Here is a 15,838-nt window from a genome sequence, read left to right as displayed (position 1 = left end):
AATACGATGCCTTTATGTTCCTCTTATATGTGTCCCCCCACACTTCCACAATATGACAATATAAGTGCACAATACAATATGCACATTGTCCTATAATCTAACACACATTTTAACTTGTTTAATATAAACATACTCTTAGACATCTTTTTCCGTACATGTGCAATATGAGATTTCCATGTCAGACCGTCATCCAGTATCACTCCTAAAAATCTAAATTCAGAAACCCTTTCAACATCCATCCATCTTCTTCCGCTTATCCGAGGTCGGGTCGCGGGGGCAACAGCCTAAGCAGGGAAACCCAGACTTCCCTCTCCCCAGCCACTTCGTCTAGCTCTTCCCGGGGGATCCCGAGGCGTTCCCAGGCCAGCCGGGAGACATAGTCTTCCCAACGTGTCCTGGGTCTTCCTACCGGTTGGACGTGCCCTAAACACCTCCCTAGGGAGGCGTTCGGGTGGCATCCTGACCAGATGCCCGAACCACCTCATCTGGCTCCTCTCCATGTGGAGGAGCAGCGGCTTTACTTTGAGTTCCTCCCGGATGGCAGAGCTTCTCACCCTATCTCTAAGGGAGAGACCTGGAAACTCATTTGGGCCGCTTGTACCCGTGATCTTATCCTTTCGGTCATGACCCAAAGCTCATGACCATAGGTGAGGATGGGAATGTAGATTGACCGGTAAATTGAGAGCTTTGCCTTCCGGCTCAGCTCCTTCTTCACCACAACGGATCGATACAACATCCGCATTACTGAAGACGCCGCACCGATCCGCCTGTCGATCTCACGATCCACTCTTCCCTCACTCGTGAACAAGACTCCTAGGTACTTGAACTCCTCCACTTGGGGCAGGGTCTCCTCTCCAGCCTGGAGATGGCATTCCACCCTTTTCCGGGCGAGAACCATGGACTCGGACTTGGAGGTGCTGATTCTCATTCCGGTCGCTTCACACTCGGCTGCGAACCGATCCAGTGAGAGCTGAAGATCCCGGTCAGATGAAGCCATCAGGACCACATCATCTGCGAAAAGCAGAAACTTAATCCCGCGGCCACCAAACCGGAACCCCTCAACGCCTTGACTGCGCCTAGAAATTCTGTCCATAAAAGTTATGAACAGTATCGGTGACAAAGGGCAGCCTTGGCGGAGTCCAACCCTCACTGGAAACGAGTCCGACTTACTGCCGGCAATGCGGACCAAGCTCTGGCACTGATCATACAGGGAGCGGACCGCCATAATAAGACAGTCCGGTACCCCATACTCTCTGAGCACTCCCCACAGGACTTCCCGAGGGACACGGTCCAATGCCTTCTCCAAGTCCACAAAGCACATGTAGACTGGTTGGGCAAACTCCCATGCACCCTCAAGAACCCTGCCGAGAGTATAGAGCTGGTCCACAGTTCCACGACCAGGACGAAAACCACACTGTTCCTCCTGAATCCAAGGTTCGACTATCCGGCGTAGCCTCCTCTCAAGTACACCTGAATAAACCTTACCGGGAAGGCTGAGAAGTGTGATCCCACCATAGTTGGAACACACCCTCCAGCCCCCCTTCTTAAAGAGAGGGACCACCATCCCGGTCTGCCAAACCAGAGGTACCGCCCCCGATGTCCACGCGATGTTGCAGAGTCTTGTCAACCAAGACAGCCCCACAGCATCCAGAGCCTTAAGGAACTCCGGGCGGATCTCATCCACCCCCGGGGCCTTGCCGCCGAGGAGCTTTTTAACTACCTCAGCAACCTCAGCCCCAGAAATAGGAGAGTCCACCACAGATTCCCCAGGCACCGTTTCAGCAACGGAAGACGTGTTGGTGGGATTGAGGAGGTCTTCGAAGTATTCCCTCCACCGATCCACAACATTCGCAGTCAAAGTCAGCAGAACACCATCCGCACCATACACGGTGTTGATAGTGCACTGCTTCCCCTTCCTGAGGCGCCGGACGGAGGTCCAGAATCGCTTCGAAGCCGTCCGGAAGTCGTTTTCCATGGCTTCCCCGAACTCCTCCCATGTCCAAGTTTTTGACTCTGCGACCGCTAAAGCTGCACACCGCTTGGCCCGTCGGTACCCGTCCACTGCCTCCGGGGTCCTATGAGCCAAAAGAACCCGATAGGACTCCTTCAGCTTGACGGCATCCCTCACTGCTGGTGTCCACCAACGGGTTCTGGGATTACCGCCACGACAGGCACCAACAACCTTGCGGCCACAACTCCAATCAGCCGCCTCGACAATAGAGGTTCGGAACGTGGTCCACTCGGACTCAATGTCCAGCACCTCCCTCGTGACATGTTCAAAGTTCTCCCGGAGGTGTGAATTGAAACTTTGTCTGACAGGAGACTCTGCCAGACGTTCCCAGCAGACCCTCACAATGCGCTTGGGCCTGCCAGGTCTGTCCGGCATCCTCCCCCACCATCGCAGCCAACTCACCACCAGGTGGTGATCGGTAGAAAGCTCCGCCCCTCTCTTCACCCGAGTGTCCAAAATCCGATGACACAACTACAAAGTCGATCATGGAACTGCGGTCTAGGGTGTCCTGGTGCCAAGTGCACATATGGACACCCTTATGTTTGAACATGGTGGTTGTTATGGACAATATGTGACCAGCACAAAACTTTCAATATCAATTCCATCTATTGACAGTTTGATGGTGTCCTCTCTTTTCCTCTTACCAAAAAGCATAAACTTTGTTTTTTTTACATTTAATGATCATTTGTTGACATCAAACCATCTCTTAAGTTTAATCATTTCCTGTTAATGCTTATAAGTCATGACTTGAACTCTAAAAGTTGGTGTTGTCCGCAAATAAAACACATTTCAATAACTTTGATACCTCACATATATCCTTAATCCATCCATCCATCTTCTTCCGCTTATCCGAGGTTGGGTCGCGGGGGCAACAGCCTAAGCAGGGAAACCCAGACTTCCCTCTCCCCAGCCACTTCGTCTAGCTCTTCCCGGGGGATCCCGAGGCGTTCCCAGGCCAGTCGGGAGACATAGTCTTCCCAACGTGTCCTGGGTCTTCCCCATGGCCTCCTACTGGTTGGACGTGCCCTAAACACCTCCCTAGGGAGGCGTTCGGGTGGCATCCTGACCAGATGCCCGAACCACCTCATCTGGCTCCTCTCCATGTGGAGGAGCAGCGGCTTTACTTTGAGTTCCTCCCGGATGGCAGAGCTTCTCACCCTATCTCTAAGGGAGAGACCCAAACTCATTTGGGCCGCTTGTACCCGTGATCTTATCCTTTCGGTCATGACCCAAAGCTCATGACCATAGGTGAGGATGGGGACGTAGATCGACCGGTAAATTGAGAGCTTTGCCTTCCGGCTCAGCTCCTTCTTCACCACAACGGATCGGTACAACGTCCGCATTACTGAAGACGCCGCACCGATCCGCCTGTCGATCTCACCATCCACTCTTCCCCCACTCGTGAACAAGACTCCTAGGTACTTGAACTCCTCCACTTGGGGCAGGGTCTCCTCCCCAACCCGGAGATGGCATTCCACCCTTTTCCGGGCGAGAACCATGGACTCGGACTTGGAGGTGCTGATTCTCATTCCGGTCGCTTCACACTTGGCTGCGAACCGATCCAGTGAGAGCTGAAGATCCCGGTCAGATGAAGCCATCAGGACCACATCATCTGCGAAAAGCAGAGACCTAATCCTGCGGTCACCAAACCGGAACCCCTCAACGCCTTGACTGCGCCTAGAAATTCTGTCCATAAAAGTTATGAACAGAATGGGTGACAAAGGACAGCCTTGGCGGAGTCCAACCCTCACTGGAAATGTGTCCGACTTACTGCCGGCAATGCGGACCAAGTTCTGACACTGATCATACAGGGAGCGGACCGCCAATATCCTTAATATGCAAGATAAACGATTTAGGTCCCAAAACCGAACCTCGTGGAATTCCACATTCAATCCTCATTTGTTCAGATGTATTACCCCAAAAAATCCACAAACTCTTGTCTATTATCTAAATAACTTCTTAGCCATTCTAAAACGACTCCTCTCACACCAAGTGAATGCAACTTGGACAATAATATAGAATGATTTATAGCAATCAGCCTCCTCAGCCTTCCCGGTAAGGTTTATTCAGGTGTACTGGAGAGGAGGCTACGCCGGATAGTCCAACCTCGGATTCAGGAGGAACAGTGTGGTTTTCGTCCTGGTCGTGGAACTGTGGACCAGCTCTATACTCTCGGCAGGGTTCTTGAGGGTGCATGGGAGTTTGCCCAACCAGTCTACATGTGCTTTGTGGACTTGGAGAAGGCATTCGACCGTGTCCCTCGGGAAGTCCTGTGGGGAGTGCTCAGAGAGTATGGGGTATCGGACTGTCTTATTGTGGCGGTCCACTCCCTGTATGATCAGTGTCAGAGCTTGGTCCGCATTGCTGGCAGTAAGTCGAACACGTTTCCAGTGAGGGTTGGACTCCGCCAAGGCTGTCCTTTGTCACCCATTCTGTTCATAACTTTTATGGACAGAATTTCTAGGCGCAGTCAAGGCGTTGAGGGGTTCCGGTTTGGTGGCCGCAGGATTAGGTCTCTGGTTTTTGCAGATGATGTAGTCCTGATGGCTTCATCTGACCGGGATCTTCAGCTCTCACTGGATCGGTTCGCAGCCGAGTGTGAAGCGACCGGAATTAGAATCAGCACCTCCAAGTCCGAGTCCATGGTTCTCGCCCGGAAAAGGGTGGAGTGCCATCTCCGGGTTGGGGAGGAGACCCTGCCCCAAGTGGAGGAGTTCAAGTACCTAGGAGTCTTGTTCACGAGTGGGGGAAGAGTGGATCGTGAGATCGACAGGCGGATCGGTGCGGCGTCTTCAGTAATGCGGACGTTGTATCGATCCGTTGTGGTGAAGAAGGAGCTGAGCCGGAAGGCAAAGCTCTCAATTTACCGGTCGATCTACGTTCCCATCCTCACCTATGGTCATGAGCTTTGGGTCATGACCGAAAGGATAAGATCACGGGTACAAGCAGCCGAAATGAGTTTCCTCCGCCGTGTGGCGGGTCTCTCCCTTAGAGATAGGGTGAGAAGCTCTGCCATCCGGGAGGAGCTCAACGTAAAGCCGCTGCTCCTCCACATCGAGAGGAGCCAGATGAGGTGGTTCGGGCATCTGGTCAGGATGCCACCCGAACGCCTCCCTAGGGAGGTGTTTAGGGCACGTCCAACCGGTAGGAGGCCACGGGGAAGACCCAGGACACGTTGGGAAGACTATGTCTCCCGGCTGGCCTGGGAACGCCTCGGGATCCCCCGGGAAGAGCTAGACGAAGTGGCTGGGGAGAGGGAAGTCTGGGCTTCCCTGCTTAGGCTGCTGCCCCCGCGACCCGACCTCGGATAAGCGGAAGATGATGGATGGATGGATTATAGCAATCAATCAATCAATCAATCAATGTTTACTTATATAGCCCTAAATCACTAGTGTCTCAAAGGGCTGCACAAACCACAACACAAACCACTACGACATCCTCGGTAGGCCCACATAAGGGGGTCTCAAACTAAAATACAGAGTGGGCCAAAATTTAAAACCGAACTAAGCCGCGGGCCGAGGTTGAACAAATGAACCTTTTAATAGGGACCCAAACAAGTTTTGCATTAAATATTGAACAAGCAAGGCTTATATAACTTTAGTGACATGCAAAATCCAGTTTCAAATAATAATAATAATAATAATTAAAAAACTTTCAATGGCATATCAAATAAAATGGAAATAAAAATATTATGCCTTTTTTTTCTATTTGCAATCTTCTTAGGTTAATATCACATTTTTCCACAGGCTGAAAATAAATCTGAAAATGAAATAACAATAATGAATGAACCAAACATTCGAGCCTTGAAGTAGCAAGAGAAAATGCATGAATAAAACGTTAATTATTGGTCAGTGTCACACATATGGATCATGTTTTGTTTTGTCATGTTATGTTTTTGATTTTGGACAATCAGTCACGTTTTGCACTTCCTGGTTTTGTTTGTTTCCATGCCAACCTCATTAGTTTTCACCTGTCACGTCCCTGTTCTCAGCCTCACCTGTTTTCACTAATCATTACAGCTATTTAAGTCACTCTTTTTCTTGTCTTCGTCCTGGGATCCTCACCCTCGCACGCACCCTACCCATGCTGTTCAAACCTCCACGTCCTCGCCCACAGTTTCATGCCGAGTAAGTTTATGTATTCATGCCACAGTGCTATTTTTGTTTTGTATGTTCATAGTTCAATCATGCCAATCGAGCAAGTGTTTTTGTTTCCTGTTTATATTTTGTAGCCAAGTTTTATACCTCCCTGTGATCGCCCTTAGTTTGATTATTTTTGATTATAGTGTTTGTTTATTTAATAAATCATGTACCTGAATTCATGCCTGACTTGTCCCACATCATCCTTGCATCGAAGAAGCACAAACATCCACAGCCCAAGCCGGACAATCAGTTTGCTGGAAGTTTCCCGGAAAAGTTAGTGCTGCAAGGGGTTCTGGGTATTTGTTCTGTTGTGTTACGGTACAGATGTTCTCCCTAAATGTGGTTGTCATTCTTGTTTGGTGTGGTTTCACAGTATGGCGCATATATGTAACAGTGTTAAAGTTGTTTATACGGCCACCCTCAATGTGACCTGTATGGCGGTTGACCAAGTATGCCTTGCATTCACTTGTTTGCTGGTAAAGTCCGCATATAGTATGTGACAATGTTTGTATGGAGAAAAAGTTGTTGAGGACATTGAATGCAGTGCCTTTAAGGCACGTCCCCAATGTTGTTGTTTGGGTGGAAATCAAGAGAAATTCGGGAGAATGGTTGCCCCGGGGTATTTTCGGCAAGGGTACTGAAATTCGGGAGTCTCCCGGGAAAATCGGGAGGGTTGGTAAGTATGAGTATTAGCGGTGAATGCGGTGTTATAATAATGGCGGGCCAGCTCTAACGATATTGCCATATTTTTGCTGAAAGGATTTAGTAAAGAACATTGAAGATAAAGTTCGCAACTTTTGGTCGCTAATAAAAAAGCCTTGCCTGTATCGGAAGTAGCAAAATGTGTTTGTCATTCTTCTTTGGTGTGGGTTCACAGTGTGGCGCATATTTGCAACAGTGTTAAAGTTGTTTATACGGCCGCCCTCAGTGTGACCTGTATGGCTGTTGACCAAGTATGCATTGCATTCCCTTGTGTGTATGTGTAAAAGCCACAAATATTATGTGACACGCTGTTAGTATGGAGGAAAAGCGGACGTGACGACAGGTTGTAGAGAACGCTAAAGGCAGTGCCTTAAATGCACGCCCCCACTATAGTTGTCCGGGTGGAAATCGGTAGAAATTCGGGAGAATGGTTGCCCCGGGAGATTTTCGGGAAGGGCACTGAACTTCGGGAGTCTACCGGGAAAATTAGGAGGGTTGGCAAGTATGAGTATTAGCGGTGAATGCGAGGTTACAGCGGCACCAACGCTCTAATGCTAAATTGATATTGTCTCAAGGGCCAAATTAAATTACACGGCGGGCCAGAGTTTGACACCCATGATCTATCGTGTCAAATGCTTTTTTAAGATGGATAAACACCCTGATAGTGTATTTCCTACCATCAGTTGCTGTTGCTATGTCCTCCATTATCTTCATTCTAGCTGAAGCAGTGGATCTATTAGTTGGGAATCCACCAGAGGTGGGTAGAGTAGCCAGAAATTGTACTCAAGTAAGAGTACTGTTACTTTAGAGATTTATTACTCAAGTAAAAGTAAGGAGTAGTCATACAAATATTTACTTGAGTAAAAGTAAAAAGTATGTTGTGAAAAAACTACTCAAGTACTGAGTAACTGATGAGTAACCTGTTTGTTTAATGATTACGGCAACAGATAATGCACAAAAACATAAAAATAGCAATGAGTAAATTCATAGCCAGGAATATCTCTTAAGCAACCAAAACAATAATATATATTAAATCAGGGGTGCCCATTACGTCGATCGCGAGCTACCAGTCGACCGCGGGGGGTGTGTCAGTCGATCTCCAGCCAGGCTTTTAAAAAAAAAATAGACCTAAAAATGAGTGATCATCAATCTTCACCAAGACGTCACTTAAATGACATTCACGGTACCGGAGGGTCTTGTGAGATGACGCTGGCTGCTGCAAGATCATTATTATGAAAATATGACCGAGAGGAAGGCGAGAAACACTTTTTATTTCAACAGACTCTCGCGCCGTCCCTTCCGTCAAAACTCTAAAGGCCGACTGCACATTTCCTATCTTCACAAGAAAAGCCCTGCTTCATGCTGCCTGCGCTAACTAAATACAGAGTCTCGGAAAACTGGCGTGCACAAGTGACTCTTATTTTGTTAGCGCAGGCGGCATGAAGCAGGGCTTTTATTGTGAAGATAGGAAATGTGCAGTCGGCCTTTAGAGTTTTGACGGAAGGGACGGCGCGAAAGTCTGTTGAAATAAAAAGTGTTTCTGGCCTTCCTCTCTGTCATTTTTTCATAATAATGAACTGGCAGCAGCCAGCGTCATCTCACAAGACCCTCGGGTGCCGTGAATGTCAATCAAGCAAGCTACGGAATTTGCCGCCAATGTTTTTCTTGTAAAGTGTATGGAAGCTGGATGAATTAGATGCCAAAAACCAACCACTTTCATGTGGTATTGTACAGAAAGGACAACTTTTTTTCTCCTCCATTTGAAAATGTGGGCGTTATCATCATTACTGTCTGATTCCAATCAATGCAAGTCATCAGAATCAGGTAATACACCCACTTATATTCTTGTCTTTGTGAAAGAAAGACATCTATATGTGTTACACATGCTTGTATTATCATTAAACACATTTAACTTGTTTACAAAAATGTCTCTATCATAAATAAATAAATATAAATGATATATATAAATGAGGTAGATCCCCTCGAGTTGGTCAATTGAAAAGTAGCTCGCCTGCAGAAAAAGTCTGGGCACCCCTGTACTAGAGACATTAATTTAAAAATAGAGAAAAAAATATGTAAATAACAAACAATAACACAGATGTGTTTTTCAATCTACGTATATATATATATATATATATATATACACATATATACATATATACATACATACATATACATATATACATACATACATATATATACATACATATATATATATATATATACATATACACACACATACATATATAAAATCGTATGTATATTTTTGTTATATTTTATGTAACATATGATTCATAGCAGATTATGCCAATTATATGATGGCATCATGTGACCACACCCCCACCGCCAAAGGTATGTTGAGACGGCGTGGCGCAGTGGGGAGAGTGGCCGTGCGCAATCCGAGGGTCACTGGTTCAATTCCCACCTAGTACAAACCTGGTCACGTCCGTTGTGTCCTGAGCAAGACACTTCACCCTTGCTCCTGATGGGTGCTGGTTGGCGCCTTGCATGGCAGCTCCCTCCATCAGTGTGTGAATGTGTGTGTGAATGGGTAAATGTGGAAGTAGTGTCAAAGCGCTTTGAGTACCTTGAAGGTAGAAAAGCGCTATACAAGTACAACCCATTTATTTATTTATTTTATTTAAATCAACTTGGAAAGTAGCGGATTCTGAACAAAAGTTGACCCATTCTTGCACCAAAAGTACATACTGTATTTGACCACTTTTTTTTGTTTGTTTTTTTATTTTGGAGGAAGCTGAGCTTCCCTTGCAATCTTAGAGCAATCCCCACATATACTTTAGTTATGTGTATGCTTTTCACTTGCCACATTTGTGTACATGATTACTGAAATGCTAATGAAGACTCACTGTTATACTTATGTAGCGCTTCTCTACCTTCAAGCTACTCAAAACGCTTTGACAGTGTTTCCACATTCACACACAGGAGGGAGCTGCCATGCGAGGCCCTAACCACGACCCACCAGGAGCGAGGGTGAAGTGTCTTGCTCAAGGACACATTGGGCGTGACGAGGTTGGTAGAAGGTGGGGATCGAACCGGGAACCCTCAGGTTGCCGGTTCGACGTCGTCCCACATGTGCAGCTCACAAGCGTTCACTTCATAGAGTCGTTCAAAAGACTTGATTGCTTCGCGAACGTCACATGTCCAGTTTGTGTACTAACTTGAGCAGGTGACTGGTCAGGAGGTCCAGCATGGCTCGGTTTTTCTCCGGTAGTCTGTGGACGAGAGCGTGGACGGCCCGGACTCGTTGCTTCTGGTCGTCATACCCTGTGGAAACACGGGAGGTGAAGCCGCTTTCAAGGCTCTATGATGCAAGAGGCTCAGGTCTTACTTGCGGCCTTGATGAAATCTTTGTGCAGCCGGTAGGTCAGGACCGGTTCTGCCAGACACCTGCGTACACACGGTGGGTGACTCGTTAGGCACGGGCAGACAAAAGTCTGTACGTGCAAGTGAGCGTTACCGGAAATAGTTCTTGAGGCCGCTAGTGATGGTCTTGTTGTCCCAAGCGTCCGCGTCCAGCTGCGCGTCCGAAGCAGAAGTGGAGGCTGCAGTAACGGAAAAAAGGGCATGACTACTGCAAAAACTCATTCAAAGCAAAATGTTCACGAAAAATTCAATTTTTGCCTCTTTGAGCTGTAATTTGACCCCCTTAAAATGCTTCAAAACTCACCAAACTTGGCACACACATTAGGACTGGCAGGAATTGCGATTTAATGAAAAAACCAAACCCCAAAACTCAAAAATGCGCTCTAGCGCAGTTTTTGGATAAAACACAGAAAAAACTGCTCCTAGGAAGAAAACACAGACAAAACGGCTTGTAACTTCCGGTAGGAATGTCGGAGAGACCTGGAACAAAAACCTCTATGTAGGTCTCACTTAGACCTACATTTTAATTATTGACATCCTTCAGCAAAAATCAACAGGAAGTTAAAAATTACCCCTTCAAAATAAAAGTTTTGTAAACACTCGTCACCTTTTTTCAAAAGTTATCTCCTCTGACCCCGTTTGTCGTTTCGGCTTCAAACTCGCACAGGAGAGAGATTGAACCCTTCTGATTAAAAGTACAGAACGGAGTTTTGATTACTGCTCCGGTTTTGATTTTACGCGCCTTCAAAGAACCCCTGCGCAAAGTTACCTAAAAAATGCCATTTTTGCCTCTTTGAGCTGTAATTTGACCCCTTTAAAATGCTTCAAAGTGCAAGTTAACGCTCTACTATACAAAGCAAAAGCCATTTATCAACAACATCCAGAAAACCCGATCTGTAATTTGACCCCCTTACCATGCTTTAAAACTCACCAAATTTTACACACACATCAGGACTGGTGAAAATTGCCATCTAATAAAAAACCAAACCCTAAAAATCTAAATTGTACTCTTGCGCCCCCTAGGAAAAAACCCAGACAAAACTGCATGTAACTTCTGTTAGAAATTCCTTACAGACATGAAATAAAAACCTCTACGTTGGTCTGACTTAGACCAGGGCATGAGTAGCGGCGGCAGCAGCCAAAGGCGGACCTGACCAACGCTGCTTGGGGACGGCGTGGCGCAGTGGGAGAGTGGCCATGCGCAACCCGAGGGCCCCTGGTTCAAATCCCACCTAGTACCAACCTCGTCACGTCCGTTGTGTCCTGAGCAAGACAATTCACCCTTGCTCCTGATGGGTGCTGGTTAGCGCCTTGCATGGCAGCTCCCTCCATCAGTGTGTGAATGTGTGTGTGAATGTGGAAATAGTGTCAAAGCGCTTTGAGTACCTTGAAGGTAGAAAAGCGCTATACAAGTACAACCCATTTATAACCCATTTATTTAAAGGGGAACATTATCAGCAGACCTATGTAAGTGTCAATATATACCTTGATGGTGCAGGAAAAAGACCATCTATTTTTTTTAATCGATTTCCGAACTCTAAAAGGGTGAATTTTGGCGAATTAAACGCCTTTCTGTTTATCGCTCTGGAAGCGATGACGTCAGAATGTGACGTCGCCGAGGTAACACACCCACCATTTTCATTTTCAACACATTACAAACACCGGGTCTCAGCTCTGTTATTTTCTGTTTTTTCGACTATTTTTTGGAACCTTGGAGACATCATGCCTTGTCTGTGTGTTGTCGGAGGTTGTAACAACACTAACAGGGAGGGATTCAAGTTGCACCACTGGCCCGAAGATGCCAAAGTGTCTGCCGCCAGACCCCCATTGAATGTGCTGGAGTTTCTCCACATTTTACCGGCGATGCTAAGGCAGACATGGCACAGAGATGTATGGATAACCTGCAGATGCATTTGCAACGATAAAGTTAAAGGTGAGTTTTGTTGATGTTGACTGCCAGCTAATCGATGCTAACATGCTATGCTAATCGACGCTAACATGCTATTTACCGGCGGTGCTAAAGCAGACATGGCACAGAGATGTATGGATAACCTGCAGATGCATTTGCAACGATAGTCAACGAAATCACAAAGGTGAGTTTTGTTGATGTTGACTGCCAGCTAATCGATGCTAACATGCTACGCTAATCGATGCTAACATGCTATTTACCGGCGGTGCTAAAGCAGACATGGCACAGAGATGTATGGATAACCTGCAGATGCATTTGCAACAATAAAGTCAACGAAATCACAAAGGTGAGTTTTGTTGATTTTGACTGCCAGCTAATCGATGCTAACATGCTACGCTAATCGATGCTAACATGCTATTTACCGGCGGTGCTAAAGCAGACATGGCACAGAGATGTATGAATAACCTGCAGATGCATTTGCAACAATAAAGTCAACGAAATCACAAAGGTGAGTTTTGTTGATTTTGACTGCCAGCTAATCGATGCTAACATGCTATGCTAATCGATGCTAACATGCTATTTACCGGCGGTGCTAAAGCAGACATGGCACAGAGATGTATGGATAACCTGCAGATGCATTTGCAACGATAAAGTCACAGAAATCACAAAGGTGAGTTTTGTTGATGTTGACTGCCAGCTAATCGATGCTAACATGCTACGCTAATCGATGCTAACATGCTATTTACCGGCGGTTCTATAGCAGACATGGCACAGAGATGTATGGATAACCTGCAGATGCATTTGCAACGATAGTCAACGAAATCACAAAGGTGAGTTTTGTTGATGTTGACTGCCAGCTAATCGATGCTAACATGCTACGCTAATCGATGCTAGCATGCTATTTACCGGCGGTGCTAAAGCAGACATGGCACAGAGATGTATGGATAACCTGCAGATGCATTTGCAACAATAAAGTCAACGAAATCACAAAGGTGAGTTTTGTTGATGTTGACTGCCAGCTAATCGATGCTAACATGCTACGCTAATCGATGCTAACATGCTATTTACCGGCGGTGCTAAAGCAGACATGGCACAGAGATGTATGAATAACCTGCAGATGCATTTGCAACAATAAAGTCAACGAAATCACAAAGGTGAGTTTTGTTGATGTTAACTGCCAGCTAATCGATGCTAACATGCTATGCTAATCGATGCTAACATGCTATTTACCGGCGGTGCTAAAGCAGACATGGCACAGAGATGTATGGATAACCTGCAGATGCATTTGCAACGATAAAGTCAACGAAATCACAAAGGTGAGTTTTGTTGATGTTGACTGCCAGCTAATCGATGCTAACATGCTACGCTAATCGACGCTAACATGCTATTTACCGGCAGTGCTAAAGCAGACATGGCACAGAGATGTACGGATAACCTACAGATGCATTTGCAACAATAAAGTCAACGAAATCACAAAGGTGAGTTTTGTTGATGTTGACTGCCAGCTAATCGATGCTAACATGCTACGCTAATCGATGCTAACATGCTATTTACCGGCGGTGCTAAAGCAGACATGGCACAGAGATGTATGGATAACCTGCAGATGCATTTGCAACGATAAAGTCAACGAAATCACAAAGGTGAGTTTTGTTGAATTTGACTGCCAGCTAATCGATGCTAACATGCTACGCTAATCGATGCTAGCATGCTATTTACCGGCGGTGCTAAAGCAGACATGGCACAGAGATGTATGGATAACCTGCAGATGCATTTGCAACGATAAAGTCACAGAAATCACAAAGGTGAGTTTTGTTGATGTTGACTGCCAGCTAATCGATGCTAACATGCTATTTACCGGCGGTGCTAAAGCAGACATGGCACAGAGATGTATGGATAACCTGCAGATGCATTTGCAACAATAAAGTCAACAAAATCACAAAGGTGAGTTTTGTTGATTTTGACTGCCAGCTAATCGATGCTAACATGCTACGCTAATCGACGCTAACATGCTATTTACCGGCGGTGCTAAAGCAGACATGGCACAGAGATGTATGGATAACCTGCAGATGCATTTGCAACGATAAAGTCAACGAAATCACAAAGGTGAGTTTTGTTGATGTTGACTGCCAGCTAATCGATGCTAACATGCTACGCTAATCGATGCTAACATGCTATTTACCGGCGGTGCTAAAGCAGACATGGCACAGAGATGTATGGATAACCTGCAGATGCATTTGCAACTATATTACGTTTCCTTTCCACCCACATTTAATGCGAAACAAACACTTACCAATCGACGGATTTAAGTTGCTCCAGTGTCAAAAGATGCGAAAGTCCTGATCGTTTGGTCCGCACATTTTACCGGCGATCCTAACGCAGCTATTCGGCCATGCTATGGCTATGAATAGCGTCAATAGCATCAGTTTCTTCTTCAATATTTTCATACTCCAACCATCTGTTTCAATACATGCGTAATCTGTTGAATCGCTTAAGTCGCTGAAATCCGAGTTTGAATCCGAGCTAATGTCGCTATATCTTGCTGTGGTATCCGCCATTGTTTGTTTACATTAGCAGCACTGTGTGACGTCACAGGGAAATGGATAGTGGCATCGCAAATAGCGAAAATTAAGCACTTTAAAGCTTTTTTTAGGGATATTCGGAGACCGGTAAAATTTTGAAAAAAACTTCAAAAAAATACAACAAGCCACTGGGAACTGATTTGAATTGTTTTCAACCCTTTTGAAATTGTGATAATGTTCCCCTTTGATCATCGTCGCTCGGTCAGCCAAGTCTTACCGAATATGCTGGTCATCAGGCGCTGCACTTTGGAGTTGACTCCCCCGGTGCGGTAGAGGCCCAGAGTGGTGAGGCCTGCACATGAAGACACCTTTCAACACACCGTCGCCTTGGTCCGCGTCACCGAGAAACGAGGCCTACCTCTGCTTTCCACCAGCTCGATGCAGTTCCTTACGAAGCTGAAGCCGGTCTCGTTGAGAAAAGCTGCGAAAGGACAAACATTCGTCACGCAAAAACCGATGTCCAGGTGGACGCCTTCGGTGTGGGTTTCAAGAGGTTTCTTACTCTCTTCCTTCTTGCTGAGTAACGATGGCAGAGTGTAGATCTGGGGAACATGAAGTCATTGTGAAAATACAGTGGGACCTCGATTTACGAATCCCTATATTTGAGAACTTTCACTCTATGTTTATATACATATATGTATTTACATATACAAATATAGATAAATATATACATATATACTAAAAAAAAAATCCCCCGACGAGCAGGGAAACCTGCGAAACAGGCTTGTATGGATGATATAGCCTCTTGTGTTTTTTCCTGACCTAAAGTATACATACTAGGGATGCACCGATTAATCGGTAACCGAATATATTCGGCCGAATATGGCAAAAAAAAGCCACATTCGGCCTTCGGTGGAATGAGTTAAAAACAAGGCCGAATAGTGGCGTGTGACGCAATTTTTGGACGCGGTGACGCAATCAACCAACGTGCAGTGACGTTGGGATATGTTGTGTACCTGTATAAGTGTATGAGGTTACAAGCACACACTTATTGAGATTTACTTGAGCCTTCTGTTTACATTATTAGCCTGTTGTGTAGGCTACCTGTATAAGTGTATGAGGTTACATGCACACACTTATTGAGATTTACTTGAGCCTTCTGTTTACATTA

At 45.9% G+C, this 15,838-nt stretch overlaps 1 protein-coding gene across 1 annotated transcript in view; it reads right to left on the bottom strand.

Moving 5' to 3' along the window:
• Nucleotides 1–15,838, bottom strand: part of arhgap42a (Rho GTPase activating protein 42a) — a 75,109-nt gene that overhangs the window by 13,235 nt on the left and 46,036 nt on the right. The window contains exons 12-17 of the mRNA XM_061899375.1: nt 15,230–15,269; nt 15,086–15,148; nt 14,945–15,019; nt 10,334–10,418; nt 10,205–10,263; nt 10,035–10,140 (exon numbers count right to left, since the gene is read on the bottom strand). Of these exons, the coding sequence (XP_061755359.1) occupies nt 10,035–10,140; nt 10,205–10,263; nt 10,334–10,418; nt 14,945–15,019; nt 15,086–15,148; nt 15,230–15,269 (428 nt within the window). The remainder of the gene's footprint in view (nt 1–10,034; nt 10,141–10,204; nt 10,264–10,333; nt 10,419–14,944; nt 15,020–15,085; nt 15,149–15,229; nt 15,270–15,838) is intronic.

The sequence above is a fragment of the Nerophis ophidion genome, linkage group LG04, assembly GCF_033978795.1.
Source record: "Nerophis ophidion isolate RoL-2023_Sa linkage group LG04, RoL_Noph_v1.0, whole genome shotgun sequence".
NCBI classification, from domain to species: domain Eukaryota; kingdom Metazoa; phylum Chordata; class Actinopteri; order Syngnathiformes; family Syngnathidae; genus Nerophis; species Nerophis ophidion.
This window is presented reverse-complemented; position numbering and strand designations above follow the sequence as displayed.